The sequence below is a fragment of the Bufo bufo genome, chromosome 1 (assembly GCF_905171765.1).
Source record: "Bufo bufo chromosome 1, aBufBuf1.1, whole genome shotgun sequence".
In the NCBI taxonomy this organism is placed as follows: Eukaryota; Metazoa; Chordata; class Amphibia; order Anura; family Bufonidae; genus Bufo; species Bufo bufo.
In genome coordinates this window covers 546,804,219-546,824,748 of record NC_053389.1, presented here as the reverse complement: position 1 = coordinate 546,824,748, position 20,530 = coordinate 546,804,219, and the positions used below count along the sequence as shown (strand labels likewise).

At 40.0% G+C, this 20,530-nt stretch overlaps 1 protein-coding gene across 1 annotated transcript in view; it reads left to right on the top strand.

Annotated features, from left to right (window-relative positions):
- CPNE8 (copine 8) overlaps positions 1–17,231 on the top strand; it is a 298,438-nt gene extending 281,207 nt beyond the window's left edge. Inside the window, exons 17-20 of the mRNA XM_040412364.1 lie at positions 997–1,099; positions 9,611–9,668; positions 12,546–12,619; positions 16,281–17,231. Of these exons, the coding sequence (XP_040268298.1) occupies positions 997–1,099; positions 9,611–9,668; positions 12,546–12,619; positions 16,281–16,469 (424 nt within the window). The 3' untranslated portion in view covers positions 16,470–17,231. The remainder of the gene's footprint in view (positions 1–996; positions 1,100–9,610; positions 9,669–12,545; positions 12,620–16,280) is intronic.
- The last annotated feature ends 3,299 nt before the right edge of the window (positions 17,232–20,530 follow it).

Genomic DNA, 20,530 nt, shown 5'->3' with positions numbered 1-20,530 from the left:
AGGCAGTTCTATGGGGTGCCGGCCGGGTGCATTGCGGATCCGCAATATACTACGGACGTGTGAATGGACCCTTTATATACATAAAAAAATGTGTTTCTTTTTCTTGCAGAAGATTTTGTAATGCAGAACTATCTGCCAGCAGCTGCTTTAAACACACAACTGGGTAACCAGTCCTTCACTAACTCACAAAGCTTTCCCAGATCAAATTCCCTAAAATCTATCCAAGGATATCTCTCTATTCTCTCCCTATAGTGTCCTTAGTACAGCTAGATTACAGGCTTGTGTCTGTAGTTTCTTTTTGTCAGACACTGCCACAACACACATCCTTTCAGGTGACAAGCTGAGGACAGAATGGTGATTCTTCTGTCATAGCATAAGGGACTGCCTGCCTACTGCCCCCTGATTGGCTGTCAGGCTCTAAGACACTCAGGGCAAGCCCCCCAACTTACTCCCAGTATCATGTCATTCTCCATCTTCTTCTTCCTGACAATAATTACAGAATCGCTAAAACTTTGGATTCATTTGGCAGCTTAATTTTTGTAAAATTTGTAATGAATCCGATTAGTTTCCCTGATCTCTATCCCGGACTCCTCCTGCCGTAGTTATGCCCGTGCAGCAGAGGAACCAAGTGTAAACCACGTTGCTGTAACTCGAAAACAACTGAAGGATTCACACAGCCTTCACATGCACATGAATCTTCTTGGAATGTATGCAGTCGTCTTCATAGACCACGTCCAGATGTGGTGGTTTTTTAGGGAAATGTTTGGTGAATCACAAATGTAACAAATTGCAGTGAGGGGGATTTCACAGCAGACTTGTTATCTGCTCGGATTGTCTCAGTTATATTTCTCATATTACAGTTCAGTTCCACCATACGGTATCTGAAATCAGCATTACACTGTTCTTATGCCTGTATTATTAAAAAGTCTGATCTACATTTACAAGTTATGTTTGTTTTCTGTGGCTGTCAGTAACAATAATTGTTCTTTTCTGTAGATACGCTGCCTCAATAAAAGATGGCTCCCAGTACTTTATTCTGCTGATTATTACAGATGGAGTTATTTCTGATATGGCTCAGACAAAGGAAGCAATAGTCAATGTAAGTGATTTTCACTTAGTAACATAGTATATAAGGCTGAAAAAAGATATCTGTCCATCCAGTTCGGCCTGTTATCCTGCTTTCCAGAGGAAGGCAAAAAAACCCGGCCAGGTAGAAGCCAATTTTCCACACTTAAGGGGGGAAAAGTTCCTTCCCGACTCCAATCAGGCAATCAGAATAACTCACTAGATCAACGACCCCTCTCTAGTAGCTATAGCCTGTAATATTATTACGCTCCAGAAATACATCCAGGCCCCTCTTGAAATCCTTTATTGTACTCACCATCATCACCTCCTCAGGCAGAGAGTTCCATAGTCTCACTGCTCTTACCGTAAAGAATCCTCTTCTATGTTTGTGTACAAACCTTCTTTCCTCCAGACGCAGAGGATGTCCCCTCGTCACAGTCACAGTTCTGGGGATAAATAGATGATGGGATAGATCTCTGTACTGACCCCTGATATATTTATACGTAGTAATTAGATCTCCCCATAGTCGTCTTTTTTCTAAAGTGAATAACCCTAATGTTGATAATCTTTCAGAGTACTGTAGTTGCCCCATTCCAGTTATTACTTTAGTTGTCCTCCTCTGAACCCTCTCCAGCTCTGCTATGTCTGCCTTGTTCACAGGAGCCCAGAACTGTACACAATACTCCATGTGTGGTCTGATGATTTGTAAAGTGGTAGGACTATGTTCTTATCACGGGCATCTATGCCCCTTCTGATACAACCCATTATCTTATTGGCCTTGGCAGCAGCTGCCTAGGCTCCGCTTAGTATGAATTCAGCAGCATGCTTGGAATATCTGTTTAATTTGCTGCTTTTCATTCAATAATTCAGCCTGCGCAGTTACCATTTTGTATTTTATTTTCTTCCAACTAGGATCATTAACCCCTTGAGTCTCAGTGTTGTATATATGCGGTGGAAGGAGGGGATTTAAATATGGTGGCCACTTGTAAGTGCAGGGGTTGCCATAACTGCCGGGTCTTTGCTGTTACAAACAGGAGAGCCCTGGGGCTAATGTCTGCAACTGGCAATAATGCCAATCACAGACATTTAACCCTTTAGATGCCAAGGTCAAATATGAACACTGCATCAAAATCCTGAAAATCCAAGAGTCTTCCAGGCCAGGAAGGCCCCCTATGAGGCGATCGAAGAAACCGTTCCTTCACTTTGATGCGCAGGGGTCTCTCAAAAGAAAATAAATAAATAAAACAATATAAAACTTAATTTCCCCCCTTTCCCCAGAAAGTAAATGAGTAAAATTAAACATCATAAAGATCATAGGCATCACCTTGTTCTAAAATACGGTAAATGGTGTAATGGGAAAAAAAATCTAAATGGCCAATTCACCATTTTTTCATTGCTTCATGTGATCAAAAAGTCGCATACACTTAGAAATGGTGTCAAGAAAAACTACAGATTATCCTGCAAAAAATGAGCCCACAGCTCTGTAGACATAACTCTAAAAAGATATGGGTGTCAGAATATAGTGATGAAAAGAAAATAAAATTTCTTTTTTAAAGTTTTTATTTTTTTCAGTATTAAAACACAAGAAAACTATATAAATGTGGTGTTGTTGTAATAGTACTGACCCGTAGAATGAAGGTAACAGATCATCTTTAGGATCATCTTTACTGCATAGTGAACGCCATACAGACAAAACCTTTAAAACTGTGGTGGAATTGCATTTTTTTTTCCAATTCCACCCCATTTGAATTTTTTCCCAGCTTTCCACTACACTGTTGTATACAATATCAGAAAGTGCCATTAAAAAGTACAACTTGTCCCGCAAAAGACAAGATGGAAAATTAAATAATTTATGGCTCCGGGAAGGCAGGAAGGAAGAACAAAAATGCAAAAAAGTCATCCTGGACTCAAGGGATTATAGGAATACAATGAAAATTGTACAGTAATATGTTCATAATATTCATGTTCATACATATAAATAGTTTATTTTTAAAGGAATGTAAAAAAAAAACATTATTGTTGTTTTTACAGTAGTTGTATTACATTTAGTGGTATCATACCTAGTTGTAGCAATTAATAAGCAGGGCTCCAACTTCATAAATATCTCCAGTGTATAATAATAACAAACTTGCTGTAGTAAAATCATAGTAACATCTTGACTTTTCAATGTTTTCTTCACTATTGTGTAATATTTTTATTTTATTCTGAAGCAAAGTTGGAGTGTACTGACTCTACCTAAAACTAACTGACTCGGACTCCACAGTCCTTCTAATAAGTTATTTATTAAAATCCATAGTATGTAGTCTGTACTTCTACATATAGCATGTTAATTACTAACTTCCCACTAGATTATTGTATGAAAAGTAATTCATCTGTTGAATCAACTCCTCTTCTCATATTAAACCCTGCACATAAGAAGAAATCCTAAACATTTTGATGATACTGGTGAATGCAACCAGGGGTGGATTAACCCTTTCACCCCGCCCAGTGTAAATTTACGCCGGCGGCTGGGCATTTCAAAATGGCCCCTGGTCGCGGACATTTAACCCTCTGTAAAAAAATAAATAAAAGGAAAATCACCCAGTTATTAAGAAGGAAGTCATCATAGGCCCAAGGCTGTCTACTCAACTTTTCCCTCCATTTTCCCCCCACATACTCCCTTCTAAGTGCCGTCCAATATTTTTTTTTTCTGTATCAAGGGGCTGCAGCGCTCCATGAGCACTTATGCCTCTTCATAGGGCATGTGACATCATATTCATCAATCACATGGCCTAGGAGCAGTTCAGTCCCATCCAAGTAAATAGAGCTATGAATAGCCCTATCAAATTGACAGAGCTGTGTTCAGTAAGCAGTGAGGAAGCCGTTGGAGCACCATAATCTCCTCAAACAGCTTATCAGTAGGGTCCTTGGAGTAGGACCCTGCCAATCTCATATTGATAACCTATCTTGAGGATAAGTAATCGGTATGTAAATCCTGGAAAACCCTTTTAACTTATGTTATCTGTGGTTTTACATAGGACTGCAAGTACCATCTACTACATTATCTGTACTCAACGTCTTTGAGTACAAATAATGTAGTAGATGGCCGCTCAGCTTAGGGGGGGGGGGGGGGGGCAGTGCAGTGCTAAATGCTGATGAATGCATTGTAAGTGTTTGGGGCCTTATTATAAGGCTACGTTCACACTTGCGTTAGGAGCGGATCCGTCTGGTGTCTGTACAGACGGATCCGCTCCTATAATGCAAACGCTTGCATCCGTTCAGAACGGATCCGTGAAAACTCAGATCCGACAGTATATTCTAACACAGAGGCGTTCCCATGGTGATGGGGACGCTTCAAGTTAGAATATACTAAAAGAACTGTGTACATGACTGCCCCCTGCTGCAGACCCCCCCCCCCTATATTTAACTCATTGGTGGCCAGTGCGGCGATGTCTGTGACCGGCCCGGCGCTCCTCCTACTGGTAAGGGAAAGGTCTGTGCGACGCATTGCTTATAGCACAGACCTTTCACTTACCAGTAGGAGGAGCGCCGAGCCGGTCACAGACATCGCAGGTAAGTATAATGCTTCTAAAATTGCTAAGTAACCATGGCAGCCAGGAATGCAGTAGCGTCCTGGTTGCCATGGTTACCGATCGGAGTCCCAGCGATTAAACTGGGACTCCGATCGGAACTCTCCGCTGCCACCAATGATGGGGGGTCGGTCATTTTATTTAGGGGTGGGAGGGGGGTCCGGCCGCACTGGCCACTAATGAGTTAAAAACAGGGGGGGAGGGAGGGGGGCCGCACTGGCCACCAATGAATTAAAAACAGGAGGGGCGGGGCCGGCGGCACTGGCCACCAATGAGTTAAATATAGGGGGGGGGTCTGCCCCCACCTGCCAGGCAGCAGGGGGCAGTCATGTACACAGTTATTTTAGTATATTCTAACTTGAAGCGTCCCCATCACCATGGGAACGCCTCTGTGTTAGAATATACTGTCGGATCGGAGTTTCACGATCTAACTCAAATCCGATGGTATATTCTAACATAGAGGCGTTCCCATCGGATTGGAGAAAACTCAGATCTGATGGTATATTAATAGGGACTCCTGACTTTACATTGAAAGTCAATGGGGGACGGGTCCATTTGCAATTGCACCATATTGTGTCAACGTCAAACGGATCCATTCTGAGCGGATCCGCATCCACTCAGAATGCATTGGGGCAGTACGGATCCGTTCGGGGCCGCTTGTGAGAGCCTTCAAACGGAGCTCACAAGCGGAACCCCGAACGCAAGTGTGAAAGTAGCCTAATCTGCCACTGAATGTATTGAACTAACAGATACAATGCTACCCATGTAGCAATATGACCTCTTATTTTAAATGTTCAGTTTGTAGGCCATGTTTTTAATGTAACATATGATGTAGGAAAATATAATATGCATCATCAATACATATGCTGCCTTTCCACAATATAATATTAAATACAAGCACATATTAAATAAATCTGGAATTTTAAACCACTAAAAACAAAAATGATATCCTTGAGAGATGCACTATCTCTCAGTGCATGTTATGAGAAGGCGTAATAGATAAAGCAGATGGTTTTGTGGTCTAAGGTAAAAAAAATAATACCAATGTGTGGGCAAGGATCCATTTAGGAGTGTGGCCTGTGCATGTTTCTAGATGGAAGTTACAGTATGGTCCGTTTATGTTTGTGAAGGTTGTCATACATCCATGTCATTGTATAACAGTAGGGATAAGTCCGAGCAACTGGACTTCTATTTTTTTTTCTCTAGTCATCCGACCGGATTTCTCACTTAGAATTTTAATTTATGGTCAGCTTTTTTTTTTTTTAAAGTTTGGAATAAAACCTTTGTACCATGTTAACCAGTAGATAAAGAAGATAAAAATGTTGTCCTCAGTTAAAAGGTATCTATCTACAACTGAGGACTCTGAATTTATATCCTAACTTATTAAAAGTTACTGTATTGTGCAGTAGGGAGACAATCCATCCTTATGGGAGAGTGATGCTCCATGATGACCCAGCTGATGTATATATGCCATTTAATTGACCATGGAGCATGGAAGATGAGATAAAGTGCTTGAGACAATGTCTGTGCAATATCCATTTTCTTTTTCGTCTTTCCACAATGTAATGTGCATTTTCATTAGTCTGTTCTCCCTTTCTAATTTTCTGAAAGACCTTATCAAGTGTTAATTAGAAATGTTTCTGATCAGTTCACGGCTGTAGTCATTTAGAGGCAGCTGTAACTTACGTGTATCTCTATTTTGTACGAAAGGTAGAATAGATAATAATAGACTGAGTATATCACTATATTGCAGTTGATGGTATCTATGGGGCAGAAGGTCACTTATTTACTCCAATATAAAAAGTGTGTCTGCCCTGACATTTTCTTGATACATGTATTTTTTCGGTCATTGCTTTGCTTTAGGCAGTCTTTCTAAATTATGTTCCAAAACTAGCAGATGTTACGCACTTGCTGAAAGGAAGAGGACTCTAAATTATTTATTTCTAAATGTTTAAAAATAGTTCTGATAAATTGGATTGTTGTCAGTATGAGCTGGATGCGTATAGGGGAGGCTGATACTCACAGGTGATAGAAAGCTGGAAAGTCTACAGCAGAGTTCTTTGTGGTCACTCATTGCTATAGACCAGGGGTGGCCAACCTGTGGCTCTTGAGCCACATGCGGCTCTTTGCTTCTTCAAGTGAGGCTCTAGCTGTGAAGCCAGGAAGCAGTCAGGCCGACTCACTCTCCACCCCATGCTCAGATCTCTTTTCCTGATCGGGCACTGTTGCTACTTTGCAGCTCCAGCTCACTCTCCACTATGTCCTGATGCACACAGTGCGAGAACGTAGTACGTGGAGATATGCACTATGACCTGACGTTGTGCTCATCAGGTCACAGTGGAGAGCGCGTCAGACCTGCAGAGTAGCAGGTGCCCGAGCAGGAGCCCAGTGCCTGATCAGGAAAGGGAAGAGATTTTTTAAAATGATAGAACTGAGCATGTGGGTCTGATCTGAGCATGGGGGGGTCCTGATCTGGGCAATGGGGGTCTGATCTGAGCATGGGGGTCTGATCTGAGCAAGAGGGGGAATATCTGAGCATGAGGGTTCATATTTGAGCATAGGGGGCACATCTGAGCATGGGGGTCTTGTTTGAGCATGGGTTGGTCAGGTCTGAGCATGGGGGGGCAGATCTGAGAAGGGGGAGATCTGAGCATGGGAGGGGGGGGGGATCTGAGCACTGAGGGTCTGACACTGGGAGTCTGATTTGTGTTGTCTGATCCAAGCATTGGGGGGGTCTTATTTTGGGGGTCTGATTTGGAAGTCTGATGAGGTTTGGGGATCTTATTGTAGGTCAGATGAGGATTAGGGATCTGATTTAGGAGTCTGATCTGAGGTATAATGAAAAATATTTTTTTATTTTTTTTCTCTGCTAATGAACAATAAGAAATAAATATTTTTAGCAGACCTCAGATCAGATGACAAATATTTTTTTTTTTAAAACCTAGGGCGAAAAATACGGTGACTGTGTGTAAATGTATACCTTGTGGCTCCTGGTAGTCATACGTTTTTTTTTGGGGCTCTTTGTGTATGTAAGGTTGGCCACCCCTGCTATAGACTGTGCAGCCTATAAATTATATTTCATCACATTAGTAAGCAGGATTGCATTTACTAAAAAGCTGAATCAATGTTTGGAGGAAAATTACATAGCTCTTAGCTAATAGTGTGTAATTTGTGTCACAAATACGTTTAAATAATATAAGTGGCCAACTCTTGGAATTTTCCAGAAATATTAGATGACTTGAATTTCTTTATATTTTTCCCGGGGACTTCTGTTAGCATATTGTCCATGATCACATATCACTTAGTAGAACCCCTGGTTTTCAATGAATGTTTCTGAAACTGTAGCGGAAAAGGAAGGGAGGTGGAAACCTCAGCTGTCAAACGGTGGGGGGGGGGGGGGGGGTGATATTTACTTGCTGCCCTTTGAGAATGAATTTTGTAGGTTCAATTTTAGGGATGTAAAGTACAACTGATAATATAATGCAACAAGTACTGCTCATTTCTTATTTAAATTCCACTTTAGAATTGATTATTGCCCACTACATACAGTTCTCCAAATTTTTTACTTGCCTAAGAGCTGCCATTTTGAAGTCCACTTGTTGACCTTTACTAGGTCACAGCTAACACTTATCTGACTATGATTTAGCACTATATCATGTTTGCAATGCATGATAACAATAACATATAACTTTACTGTGTTGTCATTAGATGCAGGTGACAACCGTGTCATTAGACTTAGATGAGGTTTACAGTGCTGTTGGATAGGTCATCAATATCTGATCAGTGAGGGTCCCCTTGATCAACTCTTCCCTGTGGCCTTCGGCGTTGTTACTAACACCTTCAATGGGGCAGGAAGAACAGCTCTGTTCGAAGTGTAGTGGCCATACCATGTTACTGCTGCTCCGCTCCCGTTTTTCCTGCTCCATTCAAGAGCTAGTGTCAGCACTGGAAGCTGTATGGAACAGCTGATTGTCAAACCTTCACTGATCGAAAATGAATGACCTACCCTTTAACTAATCCTATTTTGAAGACTTCCAGCATTTGTAAGCAGAATTTGAATTACGCTTTCAGTTTGTTCAACCACTCCTCCCTAATTTTTTGAAAATTGTTGTAGTTGATTTTTAGTTATTCTCAATTATTCTATTTTAAAACCTCATTTAGCAGTCAACCAAATCATATTTCATGTGTTTTAGGTTAACAGAGAAGTCTGTTCAGTTCTTCAAAAACTGAATACCTGCCAACTGTGTTATATGCTAGTCTGCTAGGTCCTCACCAGCATCTCGTAATAAAAGAAAAAAGATTGTAGTGTTCCCTTAACAAATTCACTACCACTAGCACCTGTCTGCTTTTTGTAGTGAAAATAAGAATATATCTACACTGAACAAAAATATAAACGCAACACTTTTGGTTTTGCTCCCATTTTGCATGAGCTGAACTCAAAGATCTGAAACATTTTCTACATACACAAAAGACCCATTACTCTCAAATATTGTTCACAAATCTATCTAAATGTGTGTTAGTGAGCACTTCTCCTTTGCCGAGATAATCAATCCCACCTCATATCAAGGTGCTGATTAGACAGCATGAATATTGCACAGGTGTGCCTTAGACTGCCCACAATATAAAAGACCACTCTGAAATGTGCACGGTTTTGCCTTACGGGGGGGGGGGTCAAAAAACCAGTCAGTATCTGGTGTGGCCACCATTTGCCTCACACAGATTTAGACAGATTTGTGAACAATATTTGAGATTAATGGTTCTTTTGTGTATGTAGAAAATCTTTCAGATCTCTGAGTTCAGCTCATGCAAAATGGGAGCAAAACCAAAAGTGTTGCGTTTATATTTTTGTTCAGTGTATATTAGATTTATCTACCCTTTACGTAAGAGCTGGATGTATTTACTTATGTGTGTGTGGTACATATTGCTAGGATTCCTATTATTCCTATTTTATCTATATTATTTATTTTTTGTTAAAGGCTTCCAAGCTTCCAATGTCCATTATTATTGTAGGAGTGGGACCTGCAGAATTTGATGGTAAGGTTTATGCCATATACTACAGATTGTATTTTATGATTATATTGCAGGAATTTTCATTTTTTTTGTAAAGAAACTCTCAACTTGCTATTTTATTAGATATACAAAACATTTATTTGTGCGCATATAGCCTATGTTTTCCCCTGTGCCATGTCACATCACTGTTTAGTTTTCTGTTCTCCTGATCCATCAGACGAACAGAAAAATAACAAAAAATGGATCCTTTATTTTGAGCATCCATTGTGCTCATTTTGTATCCATTTTTGTGAGTTTCATCAGAGATCTGTTATTTCAGATGGAAGCAAAAGTCCTGTGTGATGGTCTAAAATAACTTATTTGATGAAAATGACAAAACCTATTGTAAAATGAGCACAACGGATGCTCAAAATAATGGATATGGTTTTTTTTTTGTGTTTTTTATTTTTCTGTTCTTCTGACTGGTCAGACAGGTCAGAGGAACGGAAAAGTAACCGGTGATGAGAACGTGTCCTTAGTTAAAAGAAAAACTTGAAATTCTACTCGTCTGTCCATCACCCAGAATAAATAGCAGTGAGTTTAATTTCTCCTATTCTGCAATGTGGGTCTGACTGTGACCATAAAAAACTGCAACGACTTCCAGGATCCTGCATCTGTATACTTGCATAAGCTTAATTTTGTAAGTGTAGTATGCCTGATTTGCTAAGTGGTACGAAATAGCTGCAATTAATACAAGTCAAGTAAATATGCAGTTATACTTAAAGGGAATCTGTCCTTCATTCCTGCATGTGTCTTCTTTCTTTTATTCAACTTTTCATTCAGATGAAAAAGCGATTTTTCTGATATGCAAATTAAGTCTCAAGGTACCCAGAGGGGCGTTATTACTCTGCTCTAGTGCCCAGTAACGCCCCCCTGCAGTGCCCAGCCCGCCTTTCTTCCAAGCCCAGCACGCCTCCTAAGAAATAAATGTACTCCCACATCGGAGCCGAACGGCGCCGCCGCCTCAACTACGTCATTTAATTTATTCACTGCACCGTCCTTACTTCCTCCTCTCTTGGCCTCCGAAATCCCGCGTAGGCGCAGTATCGCTGAGTGCCTGCGCCTGTACGATACTCCTGCTCCTGAGGGCAACAGCCTCAATAGTGTCACTGCATGCCTAGTGACGTAATCAGAGCGCTGTTGTCCTCTGGAGCAGGAGTATCGTACAGGCGCAGGCACTCAGCGATACTGCGCCTGCACGGGATTTCGGAGGCCAAGAGAGGAGGAAGCAAGGACGGTGCAGTGAATAAATTAAATGACGTAGTTGAGGCGGCGGCGCCGTTCGGCAAGGATGTAGGAGTACATTTATTTCTTAGGAGGCGTGCTGGGCTTGGAAGAAAGGCGGGCTGGGCACTGCAGGGGGGCGTTACTGGGCACTAGAGCAGAGTAATAACGCCCCTCTGGGCACCTTGAGACTTAATTAGCATATCAGAAAAATTGCTTTTTCATCTGAATGAAAAGTTGAATAAAAGAAAGAGGACACATGCAGGAATGAAGGTACTTTATTGCACATTGCTATGTTAACAGTATTATAGGCTCAAAATAGGTGACAGATTCCCTTTAAAGGAAATGTGTCACCAACATTTTTTTCTACCAGTTAAACCAGATAGTAAAACAGATCCTTTCTTTATTATCTTTTTTTTATTTTCTGATTGCAGATGTTTTATTCCATTCCCTGAACATGATTATGGAAGCTGCCATATTGCATGAGCTGTTTTGCACAGCATTTAGAAAGCATTAAGAAAATTGCTTTACGGCAGCCCCATGGTCCATATACACAATGGACAGGGGGGGACCTCATTGACTTCCATGGGAGAGTTTTCTAGACATGGTCTGTGATCTGTGCAGAGGTCATTTTACAAGGAAAGAATAGATATGCTCTGACAATCATCTATTGTGAATGGTGGATCATGTCTTATCTGCCATTTTCATCCTGCATGTAATGATATCACCTCTGTGTATAGATAAGCAGGTAACTGCAGTAAAGTGATCTGTACAGGCCAAGAAATGGCACCTATTATTATTCTAATTGTCCATTTTTATGTTTTTTCCTTTACATATAGATATTGACATGGAAAATTAAAAATAACCAAAAATTCTTAAAAAATATGTTAAACATAAAAATGTGATTTAAACAAAAGGTTATTTTCTGATTGTACATTTCCTTTATGAGCATTGTAATATTAAACACTTGAACAAAACAGCCATATCTTAAGAAAATGTCTGAACTGTACAATTAGAATCCGATAAGAACGTGTTCCATAAACAAATGCACAATTCCCCAGAAAATAAATGTGCAATTGACAGATAATTTGGCAGATTCGTTGCCACAAGCTTACTGTCTAAAACAATCAATGATGAGTGGAATAAGTCAATACAGAAAAATGTGTTTTCTGCTTTCTTTTTGTTCCCCAGTCTGGCAAATGCTGTATGATGAATTTGTACAAGGAATGCCTTTTGTGCTTTAGAAAGATTAAATTTCAAAAGGCCACTACTGCATGCCACATATTGTTGTCTGTGTACTTTGATATAAATGTTTTCTTTCTAGCAGAATTGATTGTTCACTATTTTTATCAACATTTCTAAAAGGGAATTATTGACCTAAGCGTTTCCGCTATACTACATTGACAATTATTAGCTTTGTATCCCTTAACCCCATGTCACGTGTAAGGTCCAACATAATGTACATGTGCATGATCACAGCATACCAGTCCACAAAAAAAGTATCAATATTGTATTTTACTCTACAATATTCTGAAGTTAAATGTTTATTTTACTCTACAAAGTTTTTAAGTTAAGCAATTGCTTTACTGTTTAATGCATAAAATAATGCCCATTATTTATTTTTTTATTATTTAAAAGCAATGGTAGAGTTGGATGGTGATGAAGTCCGGGTTTCATCAAGAGGACGGTATGCAGAAAGGGACATTGTGCAGGTAAAAATGTAATATTTTATTAGTTGCCAAATATCCATCCTAGCCAATTGTCCTTTGTGCAGCAGAAGTACTGATGAAAAGGTGTTAACTTTTGAACCTTGCTCCTAGTTGCTGTCTCTAGGGCTTATGCACACAACACAAAAAACGGCTCCACAGAAAATACGGATGACGTCCATGTGCAATCTGTATTTTGCAGAACGGAACAGCTGGCCCCTAATAGAACAGTCCTATCCTTGTCCGCAATGCGGACAATAATAGGGCAAGTTCTATTTTTTTGCGGAAAATAAATGCGGAATGCACACGTAGTAACTTCTGTTTTTTTTGCGGACCAATTGAAATGAATGGTTCCGCAGAAGGTCCGCAAAAAACGGAACGGACACGGAAAGAAAATACGTTTGTGTGCATTAGCCCTAAATCAAGGGTCAGCAGCCTCTGATATTCTACCTGTGGTGAAACTACCACTAGAAGCAAGCTCTATTCACTTTTATGGAAGACCTGATAATAGCTAAGCAAGCTGGGAGCTGCAGTCTGATGCCTGCTCAATTAATCTAATAACCATACTGTGACCACAGATTAACCCTTTCCCGCCCAGCGCCGTACATGAACAGCATGGGCAAGTCTTTTAAGATAGTGCTAATAACATCTATCACAGAAATTAAACCCAGGAGCACGTACTCCCAGGCCTGCTACAGCTCTTCAAGCAGGGATCAGGGGAGCCGGACGGATATTGTGTGCGGCAGCCTTGGTCCTTCTGAATCGTCCAAGGCTGTGGCAGGGCGCCATAGGAACCAACATAGTGCAAATCTCATACACTCCAATGCTCCCAAAGCAATCTAGTGATTACATGTTCAAGTTCACTATGGGAACTTTTAAAAAGTGTAAAAAAAAAAAAGTTTTTAAATATTAAATATAATTATATAAATTATATATTAAATATAAAGTTAAAAACAAAAATTTCAATCACCGCCCTTTCCCCAAAATAAAAATATATAAACATAAAAAAAAACATCATGGGCATCATCACGTGCAAAAATACCCGTACTATTAAAATATTTATCCCATACAGCGAATGGTGTAATGGAAAAAACATCAAAGGCCACTTTTTGGTTGCTTTACCTCCCACAAAAAATGTAATGAAAAGTGTTCAAAAAGTCTTACACACCCCATGGTATAAATAAAAAGTACAGATTGTCACGCAAAAAAATGAGCTCTCACACAGCTCCATAGACATAACTACAAAAAAGTTATGGGGGTCAGAATATGGTGATGAAATGAATTTTTTTTCTAAGTTTTTTTTTGTCAGTATAAAAAAAACAATCCAAGTGTGGTATCGCCATAATCTTACTGACCTGGAGAATAAAGGTAACAGGTTAGTTTTACCACATAGGGAACACCATAAAAACAAAGCCCATAAAACTGGCAGAATTGCATTTTTTTTCAATTCCCTCCCATTTGGAATTTTTTTCCAGCGCCCTATTACATTGTATGCAATATTAAATGGTGCCATTAGAAAGTGCAGCTTGTCTTACAAAAAAAAAAAGCCTCATATGGCTATGTGAATGGAAAAATAAAAAGTTTAGTTTATGGTCCCGGAAATGCGGCGAGTGAACAACAAAAACGCAAAAAAAAAAAATCTTCCGGAGGAGAAGGCGTTAGTTGGGGATAATACGCATTTCTGAATACATCATGCAGTTGTATTTTTGTTCCTTTTTGTCTTATTGCAACGGATATTGACACATTACAATATCCTGATGAAATGTTTATTCATCATCGGGACACCTTCAAAATCACAATGATTAGTCACATATTAAAAATACTGTTGGAAAGGATGGAGACTTTTATGCATTTTGTGTAGGGTGACCGTACGCCCTCTTTTTCCTCCCACACATGTTCTCTTTCTGGTCTGGCCGGGTTTTATAAATTACCAATAATGAAGGGGGAGGGGGTCTGGGCAGGCACTGTAATATGCTACAGAGCAAGACCTCAAAGACCTGTGATGACGTCACTGTCATATGATCAGTGTGGGAGGGGCCAGAGCTCAGCAGTGGAGAGGAGAAGTGGTAAGGACTTGTGATGATGTCACTGTCATGTGAACAGTGCAGGTGTGGGCATTGTTCAGCAGTGGAGAATTGGTAAGCCTGAGAAACCTTGGTAGTTGTAGTCCCCTCCTCTTTTATACTCTCTCTCTCTCTCTCTCTCTCTCTCTCTCTGAATTGTCCAGTGATATCCCATAATAATGGTGTGGACATGCTGGTAGTTGTAGTCCTCTCCTCTTATACCTTACCCCTGTAATGTCTTCTCATATCCCATAATAATGGCCTGTACATGCTGGAAGTTGTAGACCTCTCCTCTTATACCCACTTACTGAAATATCCCCTGTTATCTTATAATAAAGGCCTGGACATGCTGGGAGTTGTAGTCCTCTCCTTTTATACCTCCTCCCTATAATGTCCTCTGACATCACATAATATCAGCTTGTACATGCTGGGAGTTGTAGTCCTCTCATCTTATACCTTACTTCCTCCCTGAAATGTCCTCCGATATCCCATAATAACGACTTGGACATGCTGTAGACCTCTCCTCTTATACCCCTCCCTGTAGTGTCTTGTGATATCACATTATATAAGCCTGGTCATGCCGGGAGTTGTAGTTCTTTCCTCTTTTACCTCCTCCCTGTAATGTACTCTGATTGTATCGTCACCCACTATGGTATGGTATCCTTCTTTTGGGGGTTAGGAAAGTGGTCACCCTAGTTTTGAGTGATAGTGCTCTTAATCATAGTGATCATAAAGAGCAGTAGTGCTTGGATGCATAACTGTCCCTGACCTTGCCAACAGTATTTTTAGTATGTGACTAATAGGAATGTGGTTTTCAGTGTCACCCCAGAGCTGATGTTTCACTTCATTATAATCATTTTCCCTGATATCCTGTGGAGACTGTTTATGAAATATTGTCATGTCTTACTGAATGCATTAGGTGTTGTGTCTCCATTTCTACAGAAAACAATGTTTACTCTTAGATTCTATATTCTATATTAGGAAAGGAATGGGATGGCATAGGGGTTCAGAAGCCCAGGATTTATCCATTGCAAATGACAGTGGAGAAGCTTTATTTCTTTGTAAACATTACTGTATCTAGTGTATATTAGGGTCAGGGGGGAACTAACTCTCCTTAGGGAGAGAGCACCTTAATTAGTGTGAGGAGACTTATAGGCCATACATGCTCCTCTGTAATTCTGGGAGGGAAGGGATGCAAATGAGCTCTTAACAAGCTTTGCCTCTAATGCCACCAGATGTAAGGCAGCTATCCTGAAAGTCAATGTTCAGCTCTTAAAATAAGCCTTGAGACATGACTTGGATATTAAATAAGATAGCACCTCATCTGCAGACAGCTGTTTCGGGGTGATTGCCCCTCATCAGTGCAGAGCAGAGAGTACTGGCTAAACTGGGTGAGGTGCTGGCTTATTTAATATCCAAGTCATGTCTCAAGGCTTATAGCTGCCTTACATCTGGTGGCATTAGAGGCAGAGCTTGTTAAGAGCTCTTTTGCATCCCTTCCCTCTTAGTGTATATTAGTAATGTAGCATTCAAAGCAATGAATTTACCTAAAAAGTTACCTAATTTGTTTTTGATATTGGACTATTTTTTTTTATTTTTTACAGTTTGTACCTTTCCGTGACTACATTGACAGAACCGGAAACCATGTGCTGAGCATGGCACGATTAGCCAAGGATGTCTTAGCTGAGATTCCTGACCAGTTTCTCTTGTACATGCGATCTAGAGGATTCAAGCCATTTCCAGCTCCACCACCATACACACCAACCGGGCACCTATTACAGACTCAGATCTGACTAAAGTACAGTTCTTCCAACTTATTCTCGCAAGCTGCCTGGTCAGCTTCAAAGTAAGGTGCACTAAAACTGAACTTTTGACAGACCTGCTTGTGTATTTGGAAAAGCATCTGCTTTTTGGATCTAGAGGATTCTGTTTACAGACCAAAACTGTAAATATGAGTGCAAGAGAAAATAGAAAGATTTTAATACTCGTCAGGAAAAAAACAAAAACTGTTTCCTATCTGAGTCTTATTTTTGTGATCATTCATTTTTATTCGAATTTTGAACTGTTGGAGGAAGCACAAATCACACTTTTAATCCAAACCTTATTGTTATCCCTGGCTGAGATCTACTTATGTGGGAATGCAATTCCTTGGTGTAAATGTTTACATGTTACTAATTTTTAACTTTAAGTACTTTTGTAATTATTCTTAAACAAAAAAGTTTGAAATTGTAGGAAATCCAGTGTCTTCTACCTGGCAATAAATATAGCCACAAAAAGCAATATCCATTTAAGAATCTCTTACACAAACCAAGAATTAAGCTCTGGCACAGTTTGTTTGTTTTTTAAAGAAGAAGTAAACCCTGAACTCTGGCACTTATTACCAGTCATCAGATGAAACATAGTTTAAAACACAACTCTTTTTTACACACAAAAAAAAAAATCGGAAATGTGAGAATTTGGGGAAAACCAAAACAAAGTATTCTCTAGAAAGATAATCTCAGAAACACTGCATTGTCAGATTAACATAGACAATGACAAGTGATAAAAAAAAAAAACATCTACATGCCTGAATGACTGTTTTCTTTTTTTCTTTGTAATTATTTGTATTGTTTTAATAAGATGCATGGTGTCTTAATCTGTGTGTCAAAAACAGAACTCAACATATTGGGGTTTATTGTTAGCACTTAATCACATTAACGCCATAACGTATAGGTAGGTGGAAATGTGTGAAGATGTGTTGAAAACCTGTCTTCCATTGCTCTACATGAGTAATGCTAATGTAGGAGCGTTTGGAGTTTTGAGGTCTCAGAGAAATGCGTGAGAAAAGCACGTGTGTGTAACTCTATACACAAAAACTATGTTTACTAAATTACCCAAATACATATATATGCTTGATCATATATAATAGTACAATGTTTTTCTGCATGTACAGTTTCTACAGCATATTCCACAGTTTTGTGCAACTCTGTGTCAAATACAATACATTATTCTAGAACTAATGGCCTTAAACACACACCCAGTTCCTCAAAATGATTGTGAATTGCCTTTAAATGATGGAAACTATTCTATCTTTTTGTGTCAACCTTGTAACTGCTTTGTAATGTAATTTGATTTGCATAATATATGCATAAATATTTTGTCTATTTCTATGATGTACTGTTCAAAGATAAATTATTGTAATTAGCCCTTTCTTTTGTAAGCATGGTAAAAGGTATTTTGCAGAATTAAATTATATCTGCGATTTTAGAAGATATATATACTTATGTAATGCGATATATAAATTTTTTATTATATTAAAATGATTGAAACACTCATGTGTTAGATGCCTTTGTGTGTACATGATGAAAATTGAAAAGGTTGCACAGGTTCAGAAAAGTTACACCGCCTGGAATTTCTAATTGCTAAATGAATTACGATGAAATGGCTTTGTAGGAATTGAGGAGGTTAAAGATGCAATGTCAGTGAACCTTTTAATAATTAAATGGATCCAGTAGTGACAGAATATTCCACTGAATAATAGGGATTTTTAGCATGCCTTTTGTGTGCATACACCTGGAATATCAATGAAATTACTGTATTACAATTAGATGCAAGTAATTTTATTGCAGAAGGACCCGGCTTCGCACAGGTATATTTAATCAATTTCATAATTTTTTTTTGTTTTGTTAAAAGATATCGACAGTATAACAGTGACCTCTACAGCACCCCGCCCCTTAACACTGACCCCCCCCCCCCAGTGCCCCGTCACTTTAAAATAGGACCTCCACCGCAGCCCATCCCCCTAACTTTGACCTTCACAGCAGCCCGTTCCTTTAACAGTGAGTTTCACAGCACCCCACTCCATTGACAGTGACCTCCGCATGGGCCCACTCCCTTGACAGTGACCTCCTCATGTGCCCGCCCCCTTAACAGTGACCTCACCGTACCCTTCTGCCTTAACAGTGACCTTCACAGTGTCTGCCACTTTAACAGTGACCTTCACAGCGGCCTGCCCCCTTAACAGTGACCTCCACAGTGCCCTGCCCCTTTAATGGTAGGGCTACACGACGACATGTGTCGCGCAACATTTTGTATCAACAGTTTTTATAATGATAGGCTATGGTGTCGCACTGCGACATTTCACATGCTGCGACTGCGACACGATAGTCGCAAAAAATCCATCCAAGATGGATTTTTCTGCGACTGTCGCTTCGCAGCCGCAGCATGTCACATGTCGCAGTGCAACACCATAGACTATCATTATAAAAATTGTCGTGCGACATAAATGTCACGCGACACATGTAGCAGTGTAGTCGTGCCCTATGTGTCATACGACTTATTGTCACGTAGCCCTAGCCTAAAGCTGACCTACAGCAGTGAAGAAAAATGGCCAGGTTGTTATGGAAACCTGGAGTAAACTGTGTGTATGTGGAGACTAAGGGCCTGCGAGCTTCTATTGGCTGATAAGGGACATGTGACTGTGTGTATGGCAGTTGGGATATGAAGAGAAAGACATGCAGGTCATTTTTTGGTAATATCTCAGGAACTAGAGAACTTAGACCCGGTCTAAAACCTTCCCGGACACCTGATGTACCTGTGTTACAAATTTGGTCAAGATCGGTCTAGTCGTTTGGTCGCACATAAAGAACAGACAGACAGAAACTCATTGTGTACTAGCATGTTACCTCCACAGTATTCTTTCCCAGATAGTAAGTGATATGTGTACTAAGTTTAGTAGAAATTGATTGATGAGCTTTTGAGTTACAGAGCAATATGTGTGTAGCAAAAACAGTTGGAGCATACAAACTCCATGCAGCTGCTGTGTAGGGGCATATGACCCCCACAAGATTTCTTTCCAGATAGCATGGGATGTGTATATCAAGTTTAGTTGAAATCGACGGTTGCGTTGTTTGAGTGATCGCGGAACATACATACACACACACATATATACGTCCTTCTTTATATATATAGATTTAGAAGTATGTGTGCATGTGCTCCTCATTCATCGAAAATAATAGTGGACTATATAAGGTTGTGTTTTAATCATTTTTGAACCTGAGTGGAAGGTGAATGGAAACAGATTAACCTCATCAAATGCTAGGAAAGTATGTACAGTTGCAGGAAAAAATGAACCCTTTGAAATTACTTGGAAATCTGCATTGATTACTACAGTAATAAATGTGGTCTGTTTACTGACAACCATGTGTCACGCTTCGGTGTGGGAGGGAAACACCACACTGAGCATAGGAGGGAAATGGGGAATCAGGCCTGACTAGGGAAGGAAGATGGACACCTCCTAGTGAAAACCCTAACCAAAATCCTCACTGACTACCAGTATGAACAGACCGCAAAGGTAGGTGAGTTCATACGCAGGAATACCTAGAGTCCTATCTAGCCCTATAGGACCCTGGTACTAATGGCAGAGATGAGACTACCTGTTCCTCCAAAAGGAAGGACGAATAGGAGTCTACTTCAGGCCTAATACAAACAATAGGGAAATGCAACACACAGAACCCAAACAAAATACAAAAGGCAAAGGAAAGACTTAACTACAAAGAGGCTATGGAAGCACCAGGAACTCAGCTGACATCCAACCACAAACAATCCACAGGCACAGAAGCTATAAACCGCACAGCATAGTGGGAGAAACAACTATAAATAAGGAAGGTTAAATGACCACATAAGACCACCTGGAGGCAAGGGGTGTGGCCATTACCAGAAACAACACAGAAAACTATTGATCCACAGGGAAAACCTGTCAGATCAAACCACGTGTTGCCAGACTCACAGATCTCCTGCCACTCACTGTCGCAGGGACGTCCGTATGACTTGGTACATCCGTGACACCATGTTATTCTAAACAAAAAAAAGATTG